Source organism: Megascapheus bottae, chromosome 5 (assembly GCF_031878675.1).
Source record: "Megascapheus bottae isolate mThoBot1 chromosome 5, mThoBot2.hap1, whole genome shotgun sequence".
Classification (NCBI taxonomy): domain Eukaryota; kingdom Metazoa; phylum Chordata; class Mammalia; order Rodentia; family Geomyidae; genus Megascapheus; species Megascapheus bottae.
Window position 1 is genome coordinate 74757725 of NC_143513.1, and position 18085 is coordinate 74775809.

The window sequence follows — 18085 nt, forward strand, 5'->3', positions numbered from 1 at the left end:
TATACTCTGTAGACATAATGTTATATAGATTGATATGTATCTATGACATACAAACCTCAGCTTAATTTTAATTATGTTCTGAAATCTCTGTGCCAGTGATTGCATGTAGAGATTCCCTTCTTGAATACTTGTTTGTTAAACATGACATTTGAAATATGATGCAAAAAATCAGTGTTAATAAAATCTTTCAAAAAAAAAAAAAAAAACAGTGAATTTGGGAGTCTCTGGGCTGGCTTTAAACCTCAGTCTCGAAACTTCAGTCTCCCAAGTAGCTATGATTACAATCATGAGTCCCCAGCATCCAGCAAGTATTAAGTTCTTAATTAGAAATCTATCACTGTTTAGCCTGATAGTGAATTAGGGAAATGGTGTTGTTTTTATGTTGCACTGGAGAAATCACTTTTTGTTTTCTACTAAACAGCAATGTACGTATTGAGTTGGTGCTCTAGAATTAAATGTGGATGTGTTGACTTAGGTCATCTATATACTGCATACCCAGAGCATCTGTTCTTAAGTTGCGGGCCAGTTATTTAGACATACTGTGATACTTTGAGAAACCTTAACTCCTGTTTGTGTGAAGGCATGATTTCAAAGATAAGTGGTTATTGTTTGTTTGTTTGTTTGTAAGGCTTGAATTCCAGCCTGAGAGCTGACTAGGAGCTTTTTTGGCTCAAGGCACTTTATAACCTGGAATTGGAGATAAGAGTCTCATAGATTTTCCTGCCTGGGCTTGCTTGATCCTCAGATCTCAGCCTTCTGAGTAAGCTAGCCCAAGCCACCTGGACTGGCTAGATCTTCCTCATATTCAACTGAAACCACATATAACAAGTGGTCATTTGGGCTAGACAGATTATCTGCTATCTGTCTTATACATCTGCATAGGTAAATAGAAGGATATAGTTGGTCACTGTTACAGAGATTTGTAGCTACATAAAATTTTCTCTTACCAAACTGGTATGAGCATGTGTGTGTGTGTGTATCTTGGGTCCTGAGCACTATACCTGAGAATATTTTGCTCCTGGCTAGCATTCTACCACCACCTAAGCCCCAGGTCCACTTCCAGCTTTTTGGTTCTTAAATTTAGATAATCTCACAGCTGGGTTACCTGTTGGCCCATGTCAGTAATCCTAGCCGAGACTTGAGATCTGAAGGTCAGGGTTCCAAGCCTAGACTCTTATCTCAAATTAACCACCAGAAAAATCAACCAAAAAAAAAGTCTCATGACTTTCCAATCCGATCAGACTTTGAACCATGATCCTCAGATCTCAGCCACCTGAATAGCTAGGATTAAATGTGTGAGCCACTGGCATCGGCCAAATATTTTAAAATACAACTAGTTTTGTTTCTACTTTTAAATGTATACATTGTACAATACTCTCTTTTTAACCTTTTTACTTCTGAAATAGGATGATGTCCTTAGCATATCCACTAAGGTAGAATATTACAAAGAATTACACTTTTTTCTAGATTGTTTACAAGGAAAATTAATCTATAAAAACTTTCCAAATGTATTACTTGATAGTAAATTATTTAAAACTCTCTTACGAGTTTAAAGTGGCTTTTTAATGTTTAAGAGCAATTTTTCCTGCTGAAATAATTTTTCGTTTTTTGAGATTGATTGTTCCAGTACTATCATGCTGGATAGCATGGTGAAGAAGGATTCTACTACAGATCAGGGCCAGCCAAGACCGCCCTCCAACAGAGCGGTTCAGTCACCAAATTCATCAGTGCCGTCACCAGGACTGGCAGGTAAAGTCAACTTCCCCTGATTTTATAAATTTGTAATAACAAAAAAAATCTCTCTCTGTCTCATTGTGTTTTTGTTGTTGTTTTTGCTGGCCCTACCTAGGACTTGAACTCAGGGCCTGGGTGCTGACCCTGACCTTTTTTTGCTCAAAGCTAGTGTTTTACACCTGATTTTCTGGTGGTTAATTGGAGATAAGAATCAAGGACTTTCCTGCTCAGGTTGGCTCAGATTTCAGGTTCCTGAGTATCTAGGATTATGAGCACCCAACTGTCTCATTCTTTTAAAACCAATGAATAAGATGTATCTTGAATCTTTGTTATTTAAAATTGATATTCATATGAAAAATAAAACCAAGGTTGCACCACTTTGTCTTCTCAGCTTCACCAGAATTTATAGGCACTATAGCACTTGAAGAAGATATTAGTGTTATATGTTTATTAATAAATTAAGCTACCTGGGATATCTCTGAATGTGAACATATGCAGGTCAGTGTTTTGTGTTAAATTATGGTTTAGGAATTAACATACCTCCACATTTCTTCTGAGATAGAAACATTTTAGCACTATTCCTAGAGACCTTGGCAAAATAGAGGTTTAAATGAAAAACAGGAAAGGAAAATTTCTTAAATCTTATCAGTCACATAAGCATAAGGCAGTTACAGATTTTAAGTGGAGATGCCTATCCTATTTTAAACACAAAGGTATCACAGAATATGGCAGATGAGCTGTACCTGACAGGTTCATATAAATAATGAATATATTTGTATTGTCAAAGAATGTAACAAATACTTTCCTTAAAATATATATTTTATATATATATATAATATATATATATCCAATAATCAGTAAATAAAAAACAAAAATGTTTATTCTCACCACTAGTCATAAGAAGAAATAAAATAGATTTGGTTTCTATCTGTGAAACTAGCCAAGATTGAAGTAGTACTAACACTCACTGATGTGAGTGTGAAAGAGGGTATGACTTGGCCAAACAGTTCTGGATGCCATTATAGCATCCCAAAAGTCAGGCATTGGACAAAGTTATTCCAATGCAGGACGGTTTTTGTTGGTGGTGGTTTTGGTTTTGGTCTTTGCTAGTCCTGGGGCTTGAACTCAAGCCCTGAGCATTGTCTTTGAGGTTTTTTCTCAGGGTTAGTGCTCCAGGGCTTGAGCCACAGCTCTACTTCCAACCTTTTGGCTGTTTTTTTATTGGAGATAAAAGTGTCACATGGCCTAGTGGTAGAGTGCTTGTCTAGCATGCATGAAGCCCTGAGTTCTCAGTACTGCACACAGAGAAAAAGCCAGAAGTAGTGGTGTGGCTCAAGTAGTAGAGAGCTAGCCTTGAGCAAATTCAGGTTGGGCAGTATAATCTGTCCTCTACTGTATGACATTGTCACACCAGAGTGTCTAACAAGCCATAACAGACTATCCTCGGAAAGTCACCATTTTATGAAATTCTACTGTGTTTTCAGTTTCAGCATAGTACTAATGAGTGTGAGTACATTCAGTAGGAAAGATTTTGAATTCATGGTAACTCATTAATTAATTCATTGATCAATATATATGATTTCCTCTTCTTAGGACCTGTTACTATGACTAGCGTCCACCCTCCAATACGTTCACCTAGTGCCTCCAGTGTTGGGAGCCGAGGAAGGTAAACAGACTTAAAAATATGCTAGTTCAGCTGTCTCTTACCAGCCATGGGGAATTAGTCCATGACCCTCTTGAGGTTACTAATATTCTTATATAAAATTGTGTAATGTTTGCATATAACCTACAGAATTTATCCTATATACTTAACATAGAACGTAAATGCTATGTGAATAGTTGTTATACCATGTTGATTAGGGAATAACCAGTAACCCCTCAAAAGTCTGCATTTAGTACAGATACATTTTTTTCCAAGAATAGTTTCCATCTGCTGTTGGTTGAACTTGTAGATGGAGAGCTCAGGGACACCAAGAACGCATTGTATGTAAAATCTCTACATTTTTCTGTTCTCTGCTAACTATGTATTTAATGTACACAATTAGTGCACTGATTCAAGTACATCGTTTTTAAAGATTAAAAAATAGGGGCCAGGAGTTTGGCCTAATGGTTGAGTGCTTGCCTAAGCATGCATGAAGACCCGGGTTTGATTCCTCGATACCACATACATAGAAAAAAGCTGGAAGTGGTGCTGAGTCTCAAGTGGTAGAGCTCTAGCCTTGGGAAAGCCCAAGGACAGTGCTCAGGCCCTGAGCTTGAGCCCAGGACTGGCCAAAAAAAAAAATATATATATATATATTATATATATTATATATATATTATATATATATATTATATATCATGTACAAAAAAACAGGTTTAATTCCTCAGTACCATATACATAGAAAAAAGCCAGAAATGGTGCTGTGGCTCAAGTGGTAGAGCTCTAGCCTTGAAAAAGCCCAGGGACAGCTCCCAGGCCCTCAGTTCAAGGTCCAGGACTAGCAAAAAAAATAGATATAATATGTTGAAAATAAGAAAATACTAATATTTGGAAAGGAATAACTAAGGAAACAAGAAAAAGCTAAATAGAATCACAGCATGTTGTAGAAACAAATTTAGGAAAAGCAATAGTTTTTTTAAGAATCTCAGTGTTCCTTTCTAATAATCAAACATTGTTTCTACTGTGATAGAAATTTGGTTGAGGTCCTATTTTAAGTTATTGCTTTGTACTTCTCTCTATTAATATTTAACTTAAACCTGCTTTTTACACCGTTATGCAAAGAAAGCAACATTTTCTGAGTTTTCTGTTGTCCCTTAGAACATAGTAGTTGTCTGTGTAATATTTTCTCCCACTTTTTTAATTATCAGAATACCAGTGATTTTCTGGTTATTTTCCTACATTAATAAGTAGCTAATGAAAACCTAAAGTTCTCTTGGTTACTATAGAAGGAGCCTTTAAAAAAAATGCTATTTTTAAGGCAAGTCTACTTACCCAGTTATAGAGCCTCCAAATTATTTTAATTCAAATTTTATCTTTTCAGGTATATAATGTAACTGTTTAGACAAATTTGTAAAGTATTTTATCATGAATGAAATGTGTACCTATGTAGCAATTAAACAGTTGCATATTATTCCATAGTACTATTGTACTTCATGTGAGGTTCATAATGTAACATTTTTAAATTGTTCATGCATATTCTAATTCTCTCTCTCTCCCTCTCTCACCTCTCCCTCTTCCTCTCCCTCTTTTCCTTTCTCTCCTTCTCTCCCTCTCTCCCTCTTTCCCTCTCCCCCTCTCCTCAGCTCTGGCTCTTCCAGCAAACCAACAGGAGCAGATTCTACTCACAAAGTCCCAGTGGTCATGTTGGAGCCAATCCGAATAAAACAAGAAAACAGTGGACCACCCGAAAACTATGAGTTCCCTGTTGTTATAGTGAAGCAAGAATCAGCTGAAGAACCTAGGCCTCAAAATGTAATTACATTGGTGCTTGCTTCTTCTTAGGAAAGCCAGGACTGTTCCCTACTGTAATAGTTCCTAGTACAAGTATAAGAGAACAGAACACTCCACAAGGGGAGCTCAGTGTTGCATAGGATTTACAACCATCTCTCAGCCAGGTATAAATGGCTCACACGAGATTAAAAACCAGCCTGGGCAAACAAATCAGAGACTCTCTTGTCTCTAAGAACACTGAAAATAGAGGTGTCACTCAGGTTGTAGAGGGTCACCCTTGAGTGAAAAAGCAAAGTGAGAGTACTAGGCCCTGAGTTCAGGGCCCACTACATAACAGCACACAAAGAAGTATCACATTACCCTGTGAAGAGTATCATAGAGATGAGTACATAAGATAACTGACAAACAAAAGATTGTCCTACAAAGGAAGTACAGTTGCAATATATTTTATGGTTCTATAGTGAAGTATTTACATAGTCAAATAATGCAAATGTAAGCTATACAATTAGGATATAAGCTTAATATGAATTTTCAAAAACTGTGGGAAGTAAACTAGAATAATTCCTCATCAAACAAGGACTTAAAAAAAAAGATATTTAATCAGAGTAGATGTTACAATCATTCCTACAAACTAAATAATAATAGTAATCCTTAATGAAAATCTTTATTAAGTTGTGGTAGAAATAGGGATGTTTTAGAGAGTCAGAATGTCAAATCATAATTCCACAATCTTCCGTATAAGAGAAATATCTAGCATTTAAAATGAAAAGTGTACCCATTGTAGTGACTTATACCTCTAATGATGCCCAGGATGGTGGGTATCAATTGGGAGGATCACAGTTTAAGACCAGTGTAGGCAAAACGTTAGTGATACCTCCCTGTATCTCACTTACTAAGCCACGTGTGCAGGTAGCATATTCCTGTGATCCAGTCTATGTGGAAAGCTGTAGATGGAAGGATTGTGGTCAGAGGCCATCTGTGAACAAAAGTACCTTTCCTGAACACACACGCTGTTCTTTCTTTTATTGCAGACCAACTATCCCAGAAGCATACTCACTTCCCTGCTCTTAAATAGTAGTCAAGGTTCTGCTTCTGAGGAAACTGTGCTAAGATCAGATGCCCCTGATAGCACAGGAGATCAACCTGGGCTCCAGGAAAATTCCTCCAATGGAAAGGCCGAGTGGCTGGACGCCTCCCAGAAGTCGCCCCTTCATATTGCAGAGGCAAGGAAGGAGGATGACCCCAATGAGGACTGGTGTGCAGTTTGTCAAAATGGGGGAGAACTCCTGTGTTGTGAGAAGTGTCCCAAAGTTTTCCATCTCTCCTGCCATGTGCCCACCTTGACAAATTTTCCAAGGTAAGGTAGTGCTTCCCTTCCCACAATCTTCCGATAAGTACTAGTAGCTGGGGTATGGCTCAGTGATAAGAGTGCCTGGCTAGACTATACATGGCCTGGCATTCCAGCCTCTGTGCTGCAAAAAATATTCTTAAGTAACAGCAGTACATGTGATGATCATCATAGAAATCTATCATTACAAGCTGGGTGCGATGGCTCACCTGAAATCCTAGCTACTCAGGAGGCTGAGATCTGAGGATCATGGATCAGAAGCCAGTCCAGGCACTAAAGAACCTGAGACTCTTATCTCCAATTAATCACCAGAAAATGGGAGGTGGGACTGTGATTCCAGGGGTAGAGCGGTAGCCTTGAGCTGAAGAGCTCAGGGACAATGCCCAGGCCCAGAGTTAAAGCCCACGACCCACCAAAAAAAAATCATTACATAAGATATTTGTCAACAGACTAATACACTAAAGTTTCTAACAGTAATGGTTACTATACCCTACGGCCTTCTCCTTGTTCTTGAAAAAAATGGGCCAGGAGTTAGGCCTAGTGGTAGAGTGCTTGTCTAGCATGCATGAAGACTCGGGGTTCGATTCCTCGGTACCACATACATAGAAAAAATGCTGGAAATGGTGCTGTGGCTCAAGTGGTAGAGCTCTAGCCGTGAGAAAAGTCGAAGGACAGTAGTCAGGCCCTGAGTTCAAGACCCACGACTGGCAAAAAAAAAAAAAAGTCAGCTATGACCAAAAATAAATAAAAAGCTTAGGTATGCCAGTCTTATACCAGTGTTGAGCAAAAGCTAAGGGATAACATATAAGCCCTGAGTTCAAATACCAGTACTAGCACCAAAAAAAATAAAATAAAAATAACAGCCCTGGTCATGGCAGTGTACACCTATAATCCCACTACTAGGGAACTGAAGGCATTTAAAATGGAAAACCCCTGAGCACAGTGTCTCACGCTGCACTGTTTCTTGCAGTTTTGGGTTATATGCATCCATCAAGAAAGTTTAATGCCAGCATGTGCTACACAGTGAAACTTTTATTATTCACACATAGGACTTGCCATGAAGAACAGTGATGCTTGAGCTTATTTAAAGCACTAGTGAAAATATTTTGTGTGTTTACTGATACTGGGGTTTGAAAGTGGTTTTGGAAATGAGTCCAGATACTTTAATCAGAATGATTTAAAGTACTGTGAATAATACACATCACCAAGTTCCTACATTCCTAGAATTACAATTCAGTAATTAAAGTGAATATATATAACACATATATAAATATATAAATAATCTGGATAAATATATATGTGTGTGATTTTAGAAAAAAGAAAGTAGTCTTGGGCACTTGCTCGCTTTTTTAGTCAAGCAAAAATCTTAAGCCGTACCTCCAATTCTGGCTTTTTGCTGGTTAGTTGAATTTGTCTACCCAGGCTAGCATTAAAATGCAATCCTTAGATCTCAACTTTGTGAGTAGCTAAGATTATCACCAATGCCAGCTCACAGTGCATCTTATTTCCCACGCATTGGGCTTTATCATGTTATAAATGTCTCAGTATGTTCTTAAGCCTGATGATGATGATGATGATGATGATGATGATGATGATGATGATGATGATGGAGTTAATTTTTCCATTCTTTAAAGGCTATGATTCCTTAAGTTTAATTAATTTCAAACTTACAATTTTTCTTGAAGCCTTGGTGGGGGGGATAGGCCTCACATATAAATATCTCACATAGATATATTTCCTACCTCCTTAATTAGACTTTTAACATACACTTTGGCCCTTGCATTAAGTGGCAGCTATTGCCTCTGTGAGCCAGATGCTTTGTTATCTACTAGGTATGTGATAAATACTCTTGTGATTAAAATTCCATGGAAGGCGTGGAAGAGGGAAATAGTGAGAGACAGTGCTTTAGAAACTTAAAAATAGAGCCAGATATGGTGATGTACTCTGTAATGCAGCCCTTGGGAAGCTGATGAAACAGGAGGGTCTGAGTTCAAGGACAGCCTAGGCACTCTCAGAAAAGGGAAGAAACTCAAAACTACATTATCCCAACAGTGGAGAGTGGATTTGTACTTTCTGCCGAGACTTATCAAAACCAGAAGTTGAATATGATTGTGATGCTCCTAATCACAACTCAGACAAAAGGAAATCTGAAAGCCTTGTGAAGTTAACACCGATAGACAAAAGGGTAAGTCTCGGACATTTCCATCCTCCCATGTCACACAGTGTTTATCTTAGATGCATTCATTTTATATTCATTGCTTTTTGCTTCAGGATTTTTTTTTCATAGAGTAGAAATTTTTCAAATGATTAAAGACAAACTTTTTAATTTTAAAAATCAGTACCATGGGGCTGGGAGTTTGGCCTAGTGGTAGAGTGCTTGCCTAGCATGCACGAAGACCCGAGTTCAATTCCTCAGCACCCCACATACATAGAAAAAACCAGAAGTGGTGCTGTGGCTCAAGTGGTAGAGCGCTAGCCTTGAGAAAGCCCAACGACAGTGCTCAGGCCCTGAACTCAAGCCACAGGACTGGCAAAAAAATAAAAATAAAAAATAAAAATCAGTACCATATATATTTTATAAATATTTAAAATACTGTACCTGAATAGGACAGACTCTATTCTTACAGAACCTGGGCATTTAAAATAATTTAGCCTACCTTGGGCTAATTTTGTTTCATTTCTTACATAAGTTTTTCTTCCTCAGAATGTGTTAAGAATTGATGATGAGATGGGCTTTTGTTAATTCCATCCTTTCGTCACATGATTCCAGCTGTGACAGCTTAATATTTAACAGTACTACGGTAGCACTTTGTTAAGATTATCATACAACAGGAGGCACAAACACTCCAATGCAGAACCACAACGTTGACTGGGAAAAGGGAACCCATAAACAGAGCAGGAAAGAGCTCACAGAATGGAGCCCTGGGACCAGACACCTTGAGGAAATGGTCCCATTTCTGGATCTCTTCATTAAAACTATTTAACCATTCCTATATTAACCCATTATTCACCATACACAAAGTGGAGTGAGCATTCATTGTGAAGACCAAAGGTCTTTGTTCATTTAATTGCAAGGGCTCTCAAATGTCATACACATAGTAAATTTTCAAGTACTGCAGTACATAACTAGGAGTGAACCTAAAACATCAGGATTAAGTTATTTCTCCTGTATTAATCTGACTTTAATTCCTACTCTTTTGTTTTGAGATCTATAAATTCTTGTTGAAATTAAGCTACAATTTTATTAATGTATCATTTTTATTTATTTTTGCTTAGAAGTGTGAACGCCTACTTTTGTTTCTTTACTGCCATGAAATGAGCCTGGCTTTCCAAGACCCTGTTCCTCTAACAGTAAGTGTTATTGTCATTTTGTATTTACTTGATCTATATCGGTCTAGACTTAGAGGTACTCAGTGGATTTTAACAATATAGAAAAGCTGAGGAAGGTATGAAAGTATGGATCAACTGTTGGCTTCAAACACATTCAGACTAAAAGTTTGATGTGACTTTGATGTATAATATTAAAGTGCTTGGAAGGATCTACCATTAAAATAGATTCTCCTATGAATGTCTGAAATTCCTTTTGAATTATCTTGTATACTCTATAAAGAAGCAGCGTAAAAGAAGCAGAGGCTTGTAATGCCAATTCAGTGTTTCAAGATTTAACTCAGAGAAGTGAAAAGCCCAGAAGATGGTTGTGAAGCCATAGGGAATCACTCTAGCCCTCTCTGAGTAGAGATTTAGTAACCTAATGTGTACTCACCCCAAGAAAACTACAACCAGAACTGAAGTGCCTGCTATTCCAGGACTGGAGTGGGGATGATTTCTCCTACAATAATCTGCCTCCCCAAGTCCCCCCTGTGCCAGAGACCTGAACGCAGGCCCTCAACCTGTAGGGAAGAAGACACCAGTTAAGGACTGCCCGCCCTCTCTGAGCACACAACATAACCTTCCCATCTGACCAGGACATGTTACCCTTATTTACACTGCCCAGAGCTGAAAGTCGACAAATGCAAAGTCTGACAAAAAGCCATCCAGTGAATCCACCACTGAACTTGATGCACCACACACCACAGTCCCTGAACCCCAATACATAAGTAACAACGAAAGGTTTAATGCATGAAAAATCAAGACAACAAACCAATGACAATCCAGAGAAGGATCCTAGTGAGGGTGAAGAAGAAATGGAGAACAAAAGGACCATTGGAAGAGAATTGGCTGACGAAATAAGAGGGGATATCCCAAAAGAAATACAAGAATGCAAGGAGGAAATAACAAAGACTATACAGAAATATATGTGAAGCCGGGCCTTGGTAGCTCAATGCCTGTAATCATAGCTACTCAGGAGGCTGAGATCCGAGGATCATAGTTCAAAGCCAGCCTGGTCATGAAAAGTCCATGAGACTGTTCTCTCCAATTAAACTGCCAGAAAACCAGAAGTGGCACTATTGTTCATACAGTAGAGTGCAAGCCTTGAGCTGAAGAGCTCAATGCCCAGGCTGAGCTCAAGCCCCATGACCCACAAAACAAAAACAAAATACTGCCAGTACAATCCAGAAACCAATTTTTAAGGTCATACATTATGACCAAGAGGCTTCATACCACATATTCAAAGCTGGTTTAATATACACAAATCAATAAATAAAATTTACCACACAACAGAGACAAGAACCACCTGATTACTTCAATAGATGCAGAAAAAAAGCCATCAACACAATACAGCATCCATGTTAAAAGCTTTGAAGAGGGCTGGGAGCATAGCTGAGTGGTAGAGTGCTTACCTAGCATGTATGAAGCCCTGAGTTCAATTCCTCAGTACCACATACACAGAAAAAACCAGAAATGGTGCTGTGGTTGAAGCAGCAGAGTGCTAACCTTGACCAAAAAGTGTCCCAAAGACAGGGCCCAGGCCCTGAGTTCAAGCCCGAGAACTGGCCCCAAAAAAAACCACTTTGGAGATTAGGAGAAGCGAGCAATAGAAGGAACATTCATTAAAATAATAAAAGCTATTTATGACAGACCAACACCAACTTCATACTAAACAGGGATGGTATAAAACAAACCATTTTCCTTAGATCAGAAGCAGGACAAGGACATCCACTCTCTCCATTCCTCTTCAATATAGTTCTGGAACTCCTAGTCAGAGCAATAAGGCAAAAGAAAAAGATATAAACTGTATCCCTGTTTGCAGATTACATGATCTTATTGCCTAAGGACCAAAAGACTCCATCCCCAAGCTCCTAAAGCTGATGAGCCACTTTGGGAAAATAGCAGTATACAAAATTAACCCACAAAAATAAGTAACCTTTCTGAATGCCAACAGTTTACTAGCAGAAAGGGAAATCATGAAAGCAACTCCATTTAGAATATCCTGGGAAAGAAAAACCTAGGAATGAACCTAACCAAAAAGCTAAAGGTTCTTTATAGTAAAAACTGAGGACACCAGAAAATGGAAAGACCTTCCATATTGATGAATAGGTAGAATAAACACTGTGAAAATGGCCATACTGACAAAAATGATACACAACTTCGTCATCCCCATTAGAATGCCAATGACTTGCTTTACTGAGTTTGACACAGCAATCCAAAAATCCACATTAAACAACAAAAGTAATGTGGTGGTATCACAATACTAGGCCTCAAGCTATACTACAGATCTATAATAAGAAAAACAGTTTGGTACTGGCACAAAAATAAACCCAAAGACTAGTGGAACAGAATAAAAGACCCATAAATAAAACCTGTACACTTAGAATTATCTGATATTTGATGAGGAAGCCAAAAACATACATACAGTGGAAAAAAATTGCCTCTTCAATAGTTGGTATTGAGAAAACTAGGCATTTATACACAGAAAACTTAAAAGTGGATTCTTGTCTGTCACCATGCACTAATATCAATTCAAAACGAATCAAAGACTTCCAACATCAGACTGGAAAATTTGAAACTACTCAAGAGAAATTAGAAGACACATTAGAACTTAGAGGTATAGGTAGAAACTTCCTGAAAAAGATACCAAGGGATACAACAAAAGAGAGAGACTTGACAAATGGAACCATCTTAAAAGTTTCTGCACAGCTTATGACATAGTTAAGGGCCAGGGGTGGCATAGTGTGCTTGGTTCCACATACACAGAAAAGCCTGGAAGTAGTACTGTGGCTACAGTTGTAGAGCCCTAGCCTTGAGAAAGCTCAAGGACAGTGCTCAGGCCCTGAGTCTAAGCCCCAGGACATCCCCCTACCCCACCGCCAGAAAAAAATAGATACAGTTAACTAAACTATAAAGACAGACCAGAGTCTGGGTGAAGATCCTTATCAACAGTGTATTACACCAAGGCTTAATATCCAGTAAATACAAGAATCTCAAGAAAATGAATCCCTCCCAAACCTAATAAACCAATCACTAAGGAGAAACTTGTCAAAAGAGGAGGTAAGAATGGCAAAGAAACACATGAGCAAATGCTCAACATCCCTGGTCATAAAGAAAGTGCAAATCAAAACAACTCTAAGATTCCAGATTAGCCAACATTGTGAACTCAAAAGTTGGTTGTCATGTTGGGAAAAAGAAAACCCTGTCAGACTGTTGGTAAGAGTTTAAACTAGTACAATCACTCCGTTGTATATAGCAGTCTGGAGGTTTCCTAAGAAACTAAACACCTATCTTCCCTAGCACCCAGTCATACCACTCTTGGGCATGTACCTTGAACACCAGAATATGTACACCCTGTGCATCCATTTTTATTGCCACGCAATTCACAATAGATGTGAATACAGTCCGGATGCCCACAGTAGATCCAAAAACTGTGGTACCTGTACACAATGGAATTTTATAGTCATTAGAAAGAATAAAATGAGGTAATTTGCAGAGAAATGGCTGGAACTAGAACAAATCATGTGAGTGAAGTAAGTTAAGCTCAGAGAGATAAATGGTGCATGTTCTATACACTGGGACATGATAAACTATAAAGGATTCTGGATACAGTGAAACTGAAAGAAACACGAAGGTACAATGCCATACCAAAACAAACTCCAAAATGGAAAGACTTGGAAAAAATATTTAAGTGAAGTAAACCAGACCCAAAGGAACATAGGCTCCATGGTTTCCCTCATTTGTAATAATTAGTACAAACCTTGGACTCTCCTAGCAGAGGATTACAGTAGTTCAAAACCTAGATACAAAAGACCATATAGGACGAGGCTAAATGAAAGGACCTCCAGGATATGGAAACAAGAACTATTTAATATGTGATTGTTGTTCTTAATGTACTGTTATTTCTCATCTCTTTTGTTGTCCGTTGGTTATTCTCATGTTGTTACAGTATCTTACCTTTTGATCTGGTATATTGTATATATGTTTATTTGTTTATTTGAAATGGGCAAGGGGGGAAACAAGATGAGAGGAAGAAGGGGTGGAGGTAGGGAAATGAGGACAAAAACATTGATACAATGTATGTGAAATAATGCACCTTCTATCTGGTGACTATAACTGTAACCCTTCTATTAATAACAATTTTTAAAAATACCATTGTAAAAAAAAACCTCCAAGATATGGAAACAGGAGACTTCAATAACAGATTTTTTTTTCAATGCATGCAGCAAAAACATCAAATCCTGCTAGAGGCTTTAAATATAGAGGGCATTTAAGAGAATATATGAGGAAACTTTTATTTAAGAAACAAAACTAAAAGAGACCCAAAGAATGTAGAAGGCACTAGGTAGGTAGTTGTGCAGGAAAACGAAATTTTTTTTCACGTTGTTATTGGCTTGTCGATGACAAAATATAAGGAAAAGCAATAGAAACGAATTTCGTGTCAGTTCTTTGTAGTGTATTTAGGACAAGGCCGCAGCATTTAGTTATTTGTGTTTTCTCATTTATTTTGAAAGGTGCCTGATTATTACAGAATAATTAAAAATCCCATGGACTTGTCAACCATAAAGAAAAGACTCCAAGAGGATTATTACATGTACACAAAGCCTGAAGATTTTGTAGCTGATTTTAGACTGATCTTTCAAAACTGTGCTGAATTCAATGAGGTGAGCAGGGGAGGGAGGGACAATGCCAATGTGTAGAAGTAATCTTCAACACCTTTTCAACAGAGACCATGTCTCTGCCAGAATAAATTCCCACCATTTCAGGTCTTCAGGGTATGAAAGGGGTAATTAGAAAGACTTTATCCATATTTATTTTATGGTGAGTACAGATGTTAAAAAAAAAAAGATAATTAATTGGAGACAACTTAATATTCTAACTATAAGAACTGTCATTCCTATCTTAATATCTTAAAACATAGCACTTCAAGACTTTAGTCTTTTCATGTTTATCTTGAAATATTAAGTGTATTATGTATGAAAGTTCTCACTCAATTTTCTGCCACTTCATCTGTCAGACAAGACTTTTGTTGCTTGGCTTGTCAGTGTGTTGCTCATTCTACAGTACCACATTTTAATTTGTTCTACAACTATCCGTTTTGTGACTTTGTGATTCAGTAATCCAGTCGTGTGTGTGTGTGTGTGTGTGTGTGTGTGTGTGTGTGTGTGTGTGTGTGTGTGTGTGTGTGTGTTTTCACTTGTGTGTACACCAGTCCTAGGGCTTGAACTTGGGACGTACGTGCTTTCCCTGAGATTTTTGATCAAGGTGTAGCTCAATCCTCCACTGCTTGAGCTACAGCTCTACTTCTGGCTTCTTGGTGGTTAATCCAAAGTTGGAGTCTCCTGGACTGTCTTGCCTACACTGGATTCAAACTGTAATGCAATTCTCAGAATCTCAGTTGTTCTGAGTGCTAGGATTACAGGCATGAGCCCCTGACACCAAGCTAGTCTTTTTTTTTTTTTTTAGTTGACCTTTTTCTAGCCTTTTTTTTTTTTACTCTGAGACTAGCATTACCACAGCAGAGACTTTTCTTTAATAAAAATGGTCCATTGATTTTCCTAATCTCGAGTCAAAAGTCTATCTAAATGATTACTTTTTGTCTAAAATTTTAAATTTAATTGTAAATTCCTTCTTCTTTATCCAACAGCCTGATTCAGAAGTAGCCAGTGCTGGTATAAAACTTGAAAGTTATTTTGAAGAACTTCTAAAGAACCTTTATCCAGAAAAAAGGTTTCCTAAAGTTGAATTCCGGAATGAATCAGAAGATAATAGATGTAGTGATGACTCAGATGATGACTTTGTACAGCCCCGGAAAAAGCGCCTCAAAAGCATCGAGGAACGCCAGTTGCTTAAATAAGTAGCACCGTTGGCATATGCTTATTTTTAGATTTTTTTTGTCTCATTTCAAAAACAAAAAACACTTGCCATTAATTTAACATCATGCAGAGATACATTTGTGAGCCCTCTGATCTATTTTCAATGTTTACCAGACTTTGGTTTCCTGAAATGAAAATTTTTAACTTATCAAATAAAATGGATATAAATGAATGGAAGAAGAAAAGATACAGCAGAAAATGAAAGCACGCAAGCAAGAAAAAAACAAACATATGAAAGAACAATGAGATGAAAACCTTTTTCCCACCTCTTGAGTGACAGCTACTAGAGAAAGGAAATACTTTGTATGAACTCTCATTTGAAAGTGTAATTTGAATGCGTGTATTAATCCATTTTAGATTATGAATGCCACTACCCATTGATTATAGTCCAAGCATATGAATTCGTTTACTGTTCTTAAAAGTACTACCAGTGCTTGGATGATAACAAAAGTTCTTTCAACCAGGATGCCAACTGGTATACCAAAAGGGTTGTAGATTAGCTATTCAGAAGGAATCTAATAGTATATCATGTAATATGGCGACTATATTAAAGAAATCAGGAAAACAAAAGTTGATTTTTGCTTTTATTCTTGTCTGTAGAAGTGTTTGGTATAGCGGGTTTTCAAGGCCATTTATCATCCATTTCTACATGTAGATTTTGTTCAAGAAGGAAGAATGCGCACGCTTGGTTTTGCTGTGTGTCTGAGTGGTTTATTATTTGTTTGATCCTTTTATAATGAGCCCATAGCAGGTAATAGAGCTACCCAAAATATCCAACCATGTGTCTGATTGTATCTTGTTTGTTGTGAGGTTTCTTCATTCTGTGCCCCTGAGGAACACTATGGTTTCCCTGAAAAGGGAATACATTTTCGTGTGCGTGTGTGTGTGTGTGTGTTGGTTTAGTTTAGATTTTCATCTGTCTTTATAATTTCAAATACAAAGTATGGTCCTTGGAAACAAATTTAGGAGGGGGATTATAGGGAAAAATACTTCTGAAGCATCTGTTCTGTCTGGTTTTCTGTCTGGTGACTTGCTTAATTGGTTGATTTTTTTTTTTTTTTTAAAGAATCAGGACCTCAAATTACAACTCTGAGCCTCAATTCGCCTCAATTCAGAATTTTTTTTAATTCTGATAGGGATACAAAAGAGTTTATCTTTTGGGAACAGGTAGTTCTTTGTGGACGACACCCAACTAGCTTAGCTGACATCCATGTCCATGTATTTTATTTGTTAAGAGGGCTTAGGGATTAGATGAATTGTCAGCACAGCAAACTAAATTGGAAGGGAAGAAAGTTGCTGGGCCGTTTATACCAAAATTTGACAAAATATTTTGTTTGCCCTAGTAAACCTTTACTAATTAAATACTACAATTAATATTTGACTGGAGAAAATTTCTCTTTTTAAAATGATAGAATAAAAATATAACTGACTTGAATTCTTTGATTCTATTATGTATTGTACATTAAGAACAAAAAGAACTTCTTACCAGATAGCATTTATTTCTTAAAATGAATAATTTGAAAATATTCTGTGGATAATTGATAGGATTACCAGATATCACTGAAGATAAAAGGAGAAATAACTTATTAGCAATCGATTCTTATTTTCTGTATATCCAAGTACGTATTGCACCATGGTATATCTTATGTTTTTTGAATATACAATTGACATTTGTTTTCCAAAGACTCATTGTATAGTTACAGATACGCCTTTTAATTCTCTTCTCTGCCAGCATCTACATTCAGCACAGTGACTATGAAACTTTTGCTAATAAGTCTATTATTCCTACCTTATATTACTACTCTGCTGATGATTTATGCTCCCCTCCTTATGTCCACAAGCAACACAGGTAAATTTTTAGAATCATCACTAGGGGAAACAAGGCCTAAAACAAAATATCTAATTTTCTATAATATATCTGGGCCAGAATTTGTTACTATACTCCTATCATAACTGGTATTTTCAATTTACCATTATTATCTTTTGCTGATTATTATATAATCATCATACTCGATACAAATGTCTTGAGTTTCTCTCTCCACATAGCTCTTATTGTAATAAGTCCTATGACATCATTAGAAAGTTCCAAGGCTGGGGCTGGGAATTTGGCGTAGTGGTAAAGTGTTTGCCTAGCATGCACGAAGACCTAGATTCAATTCCTCAGTACCACATACATAGAAAAAAAAAAGCTGGAAGTGGTGCTGTGGCTCAAGGAGTAGAGCTCTAGCCTTGAGAAAAATCCAAGGACAGTGCTCAGGCCCTGAGTTCAAGCACAGCTGGCAAAAAAAAAAAAAAAAGTGCCAAGGCCAAGGTATATTCCAACTA

The 18085-nt window shown here is 37.4% G+C and overlaps 1 protein-coding gene across 4 annotated transcripts in view; it reads left to right on the forward strand.

The window, feature by feature from the left end:
* Trim24 (tripartite motif containing 24) overlaps positions 1-16820 on the forward strand; it is a 96623-nt gene extending 79803 nt beyond the window's left edge. For all 4 annotated transcript variants that reach the window (XM_090333381.1, XM_090333379.1, XM_090333380.1 and 1 more), the window contains 8 exons: positions 1614-1749; positions 3328-3400; positions 5020-5188; positions 6199-6524; positions 8568-8700; positions 9792-9866; positions 14399-14548; positions 15532-16820. In XM_090333381.1, coding sequence (XP_090189507.1) covers positions 1614-1749; positions 3328-3400; positions 5020-5188; positions 6199-6524; positions 8568-8700; positions 9792-9866; positions 14399-14548; positions 15532-15741 — 1272 coding nt within the window. In that variant the 3' untranslated portion in view covers positions 15742-16820. The remainder of the gene's footprint in view (positions 1-1613; positions 1750-3327; positions 3401-5019; positions 5189-6198; positions 6525-8567; positions 8701-9791; positions 9867-14398; positions 14549-15531) is intronic.
* Positions 16821-18085: the final 1265 nt, after the last annotated feature.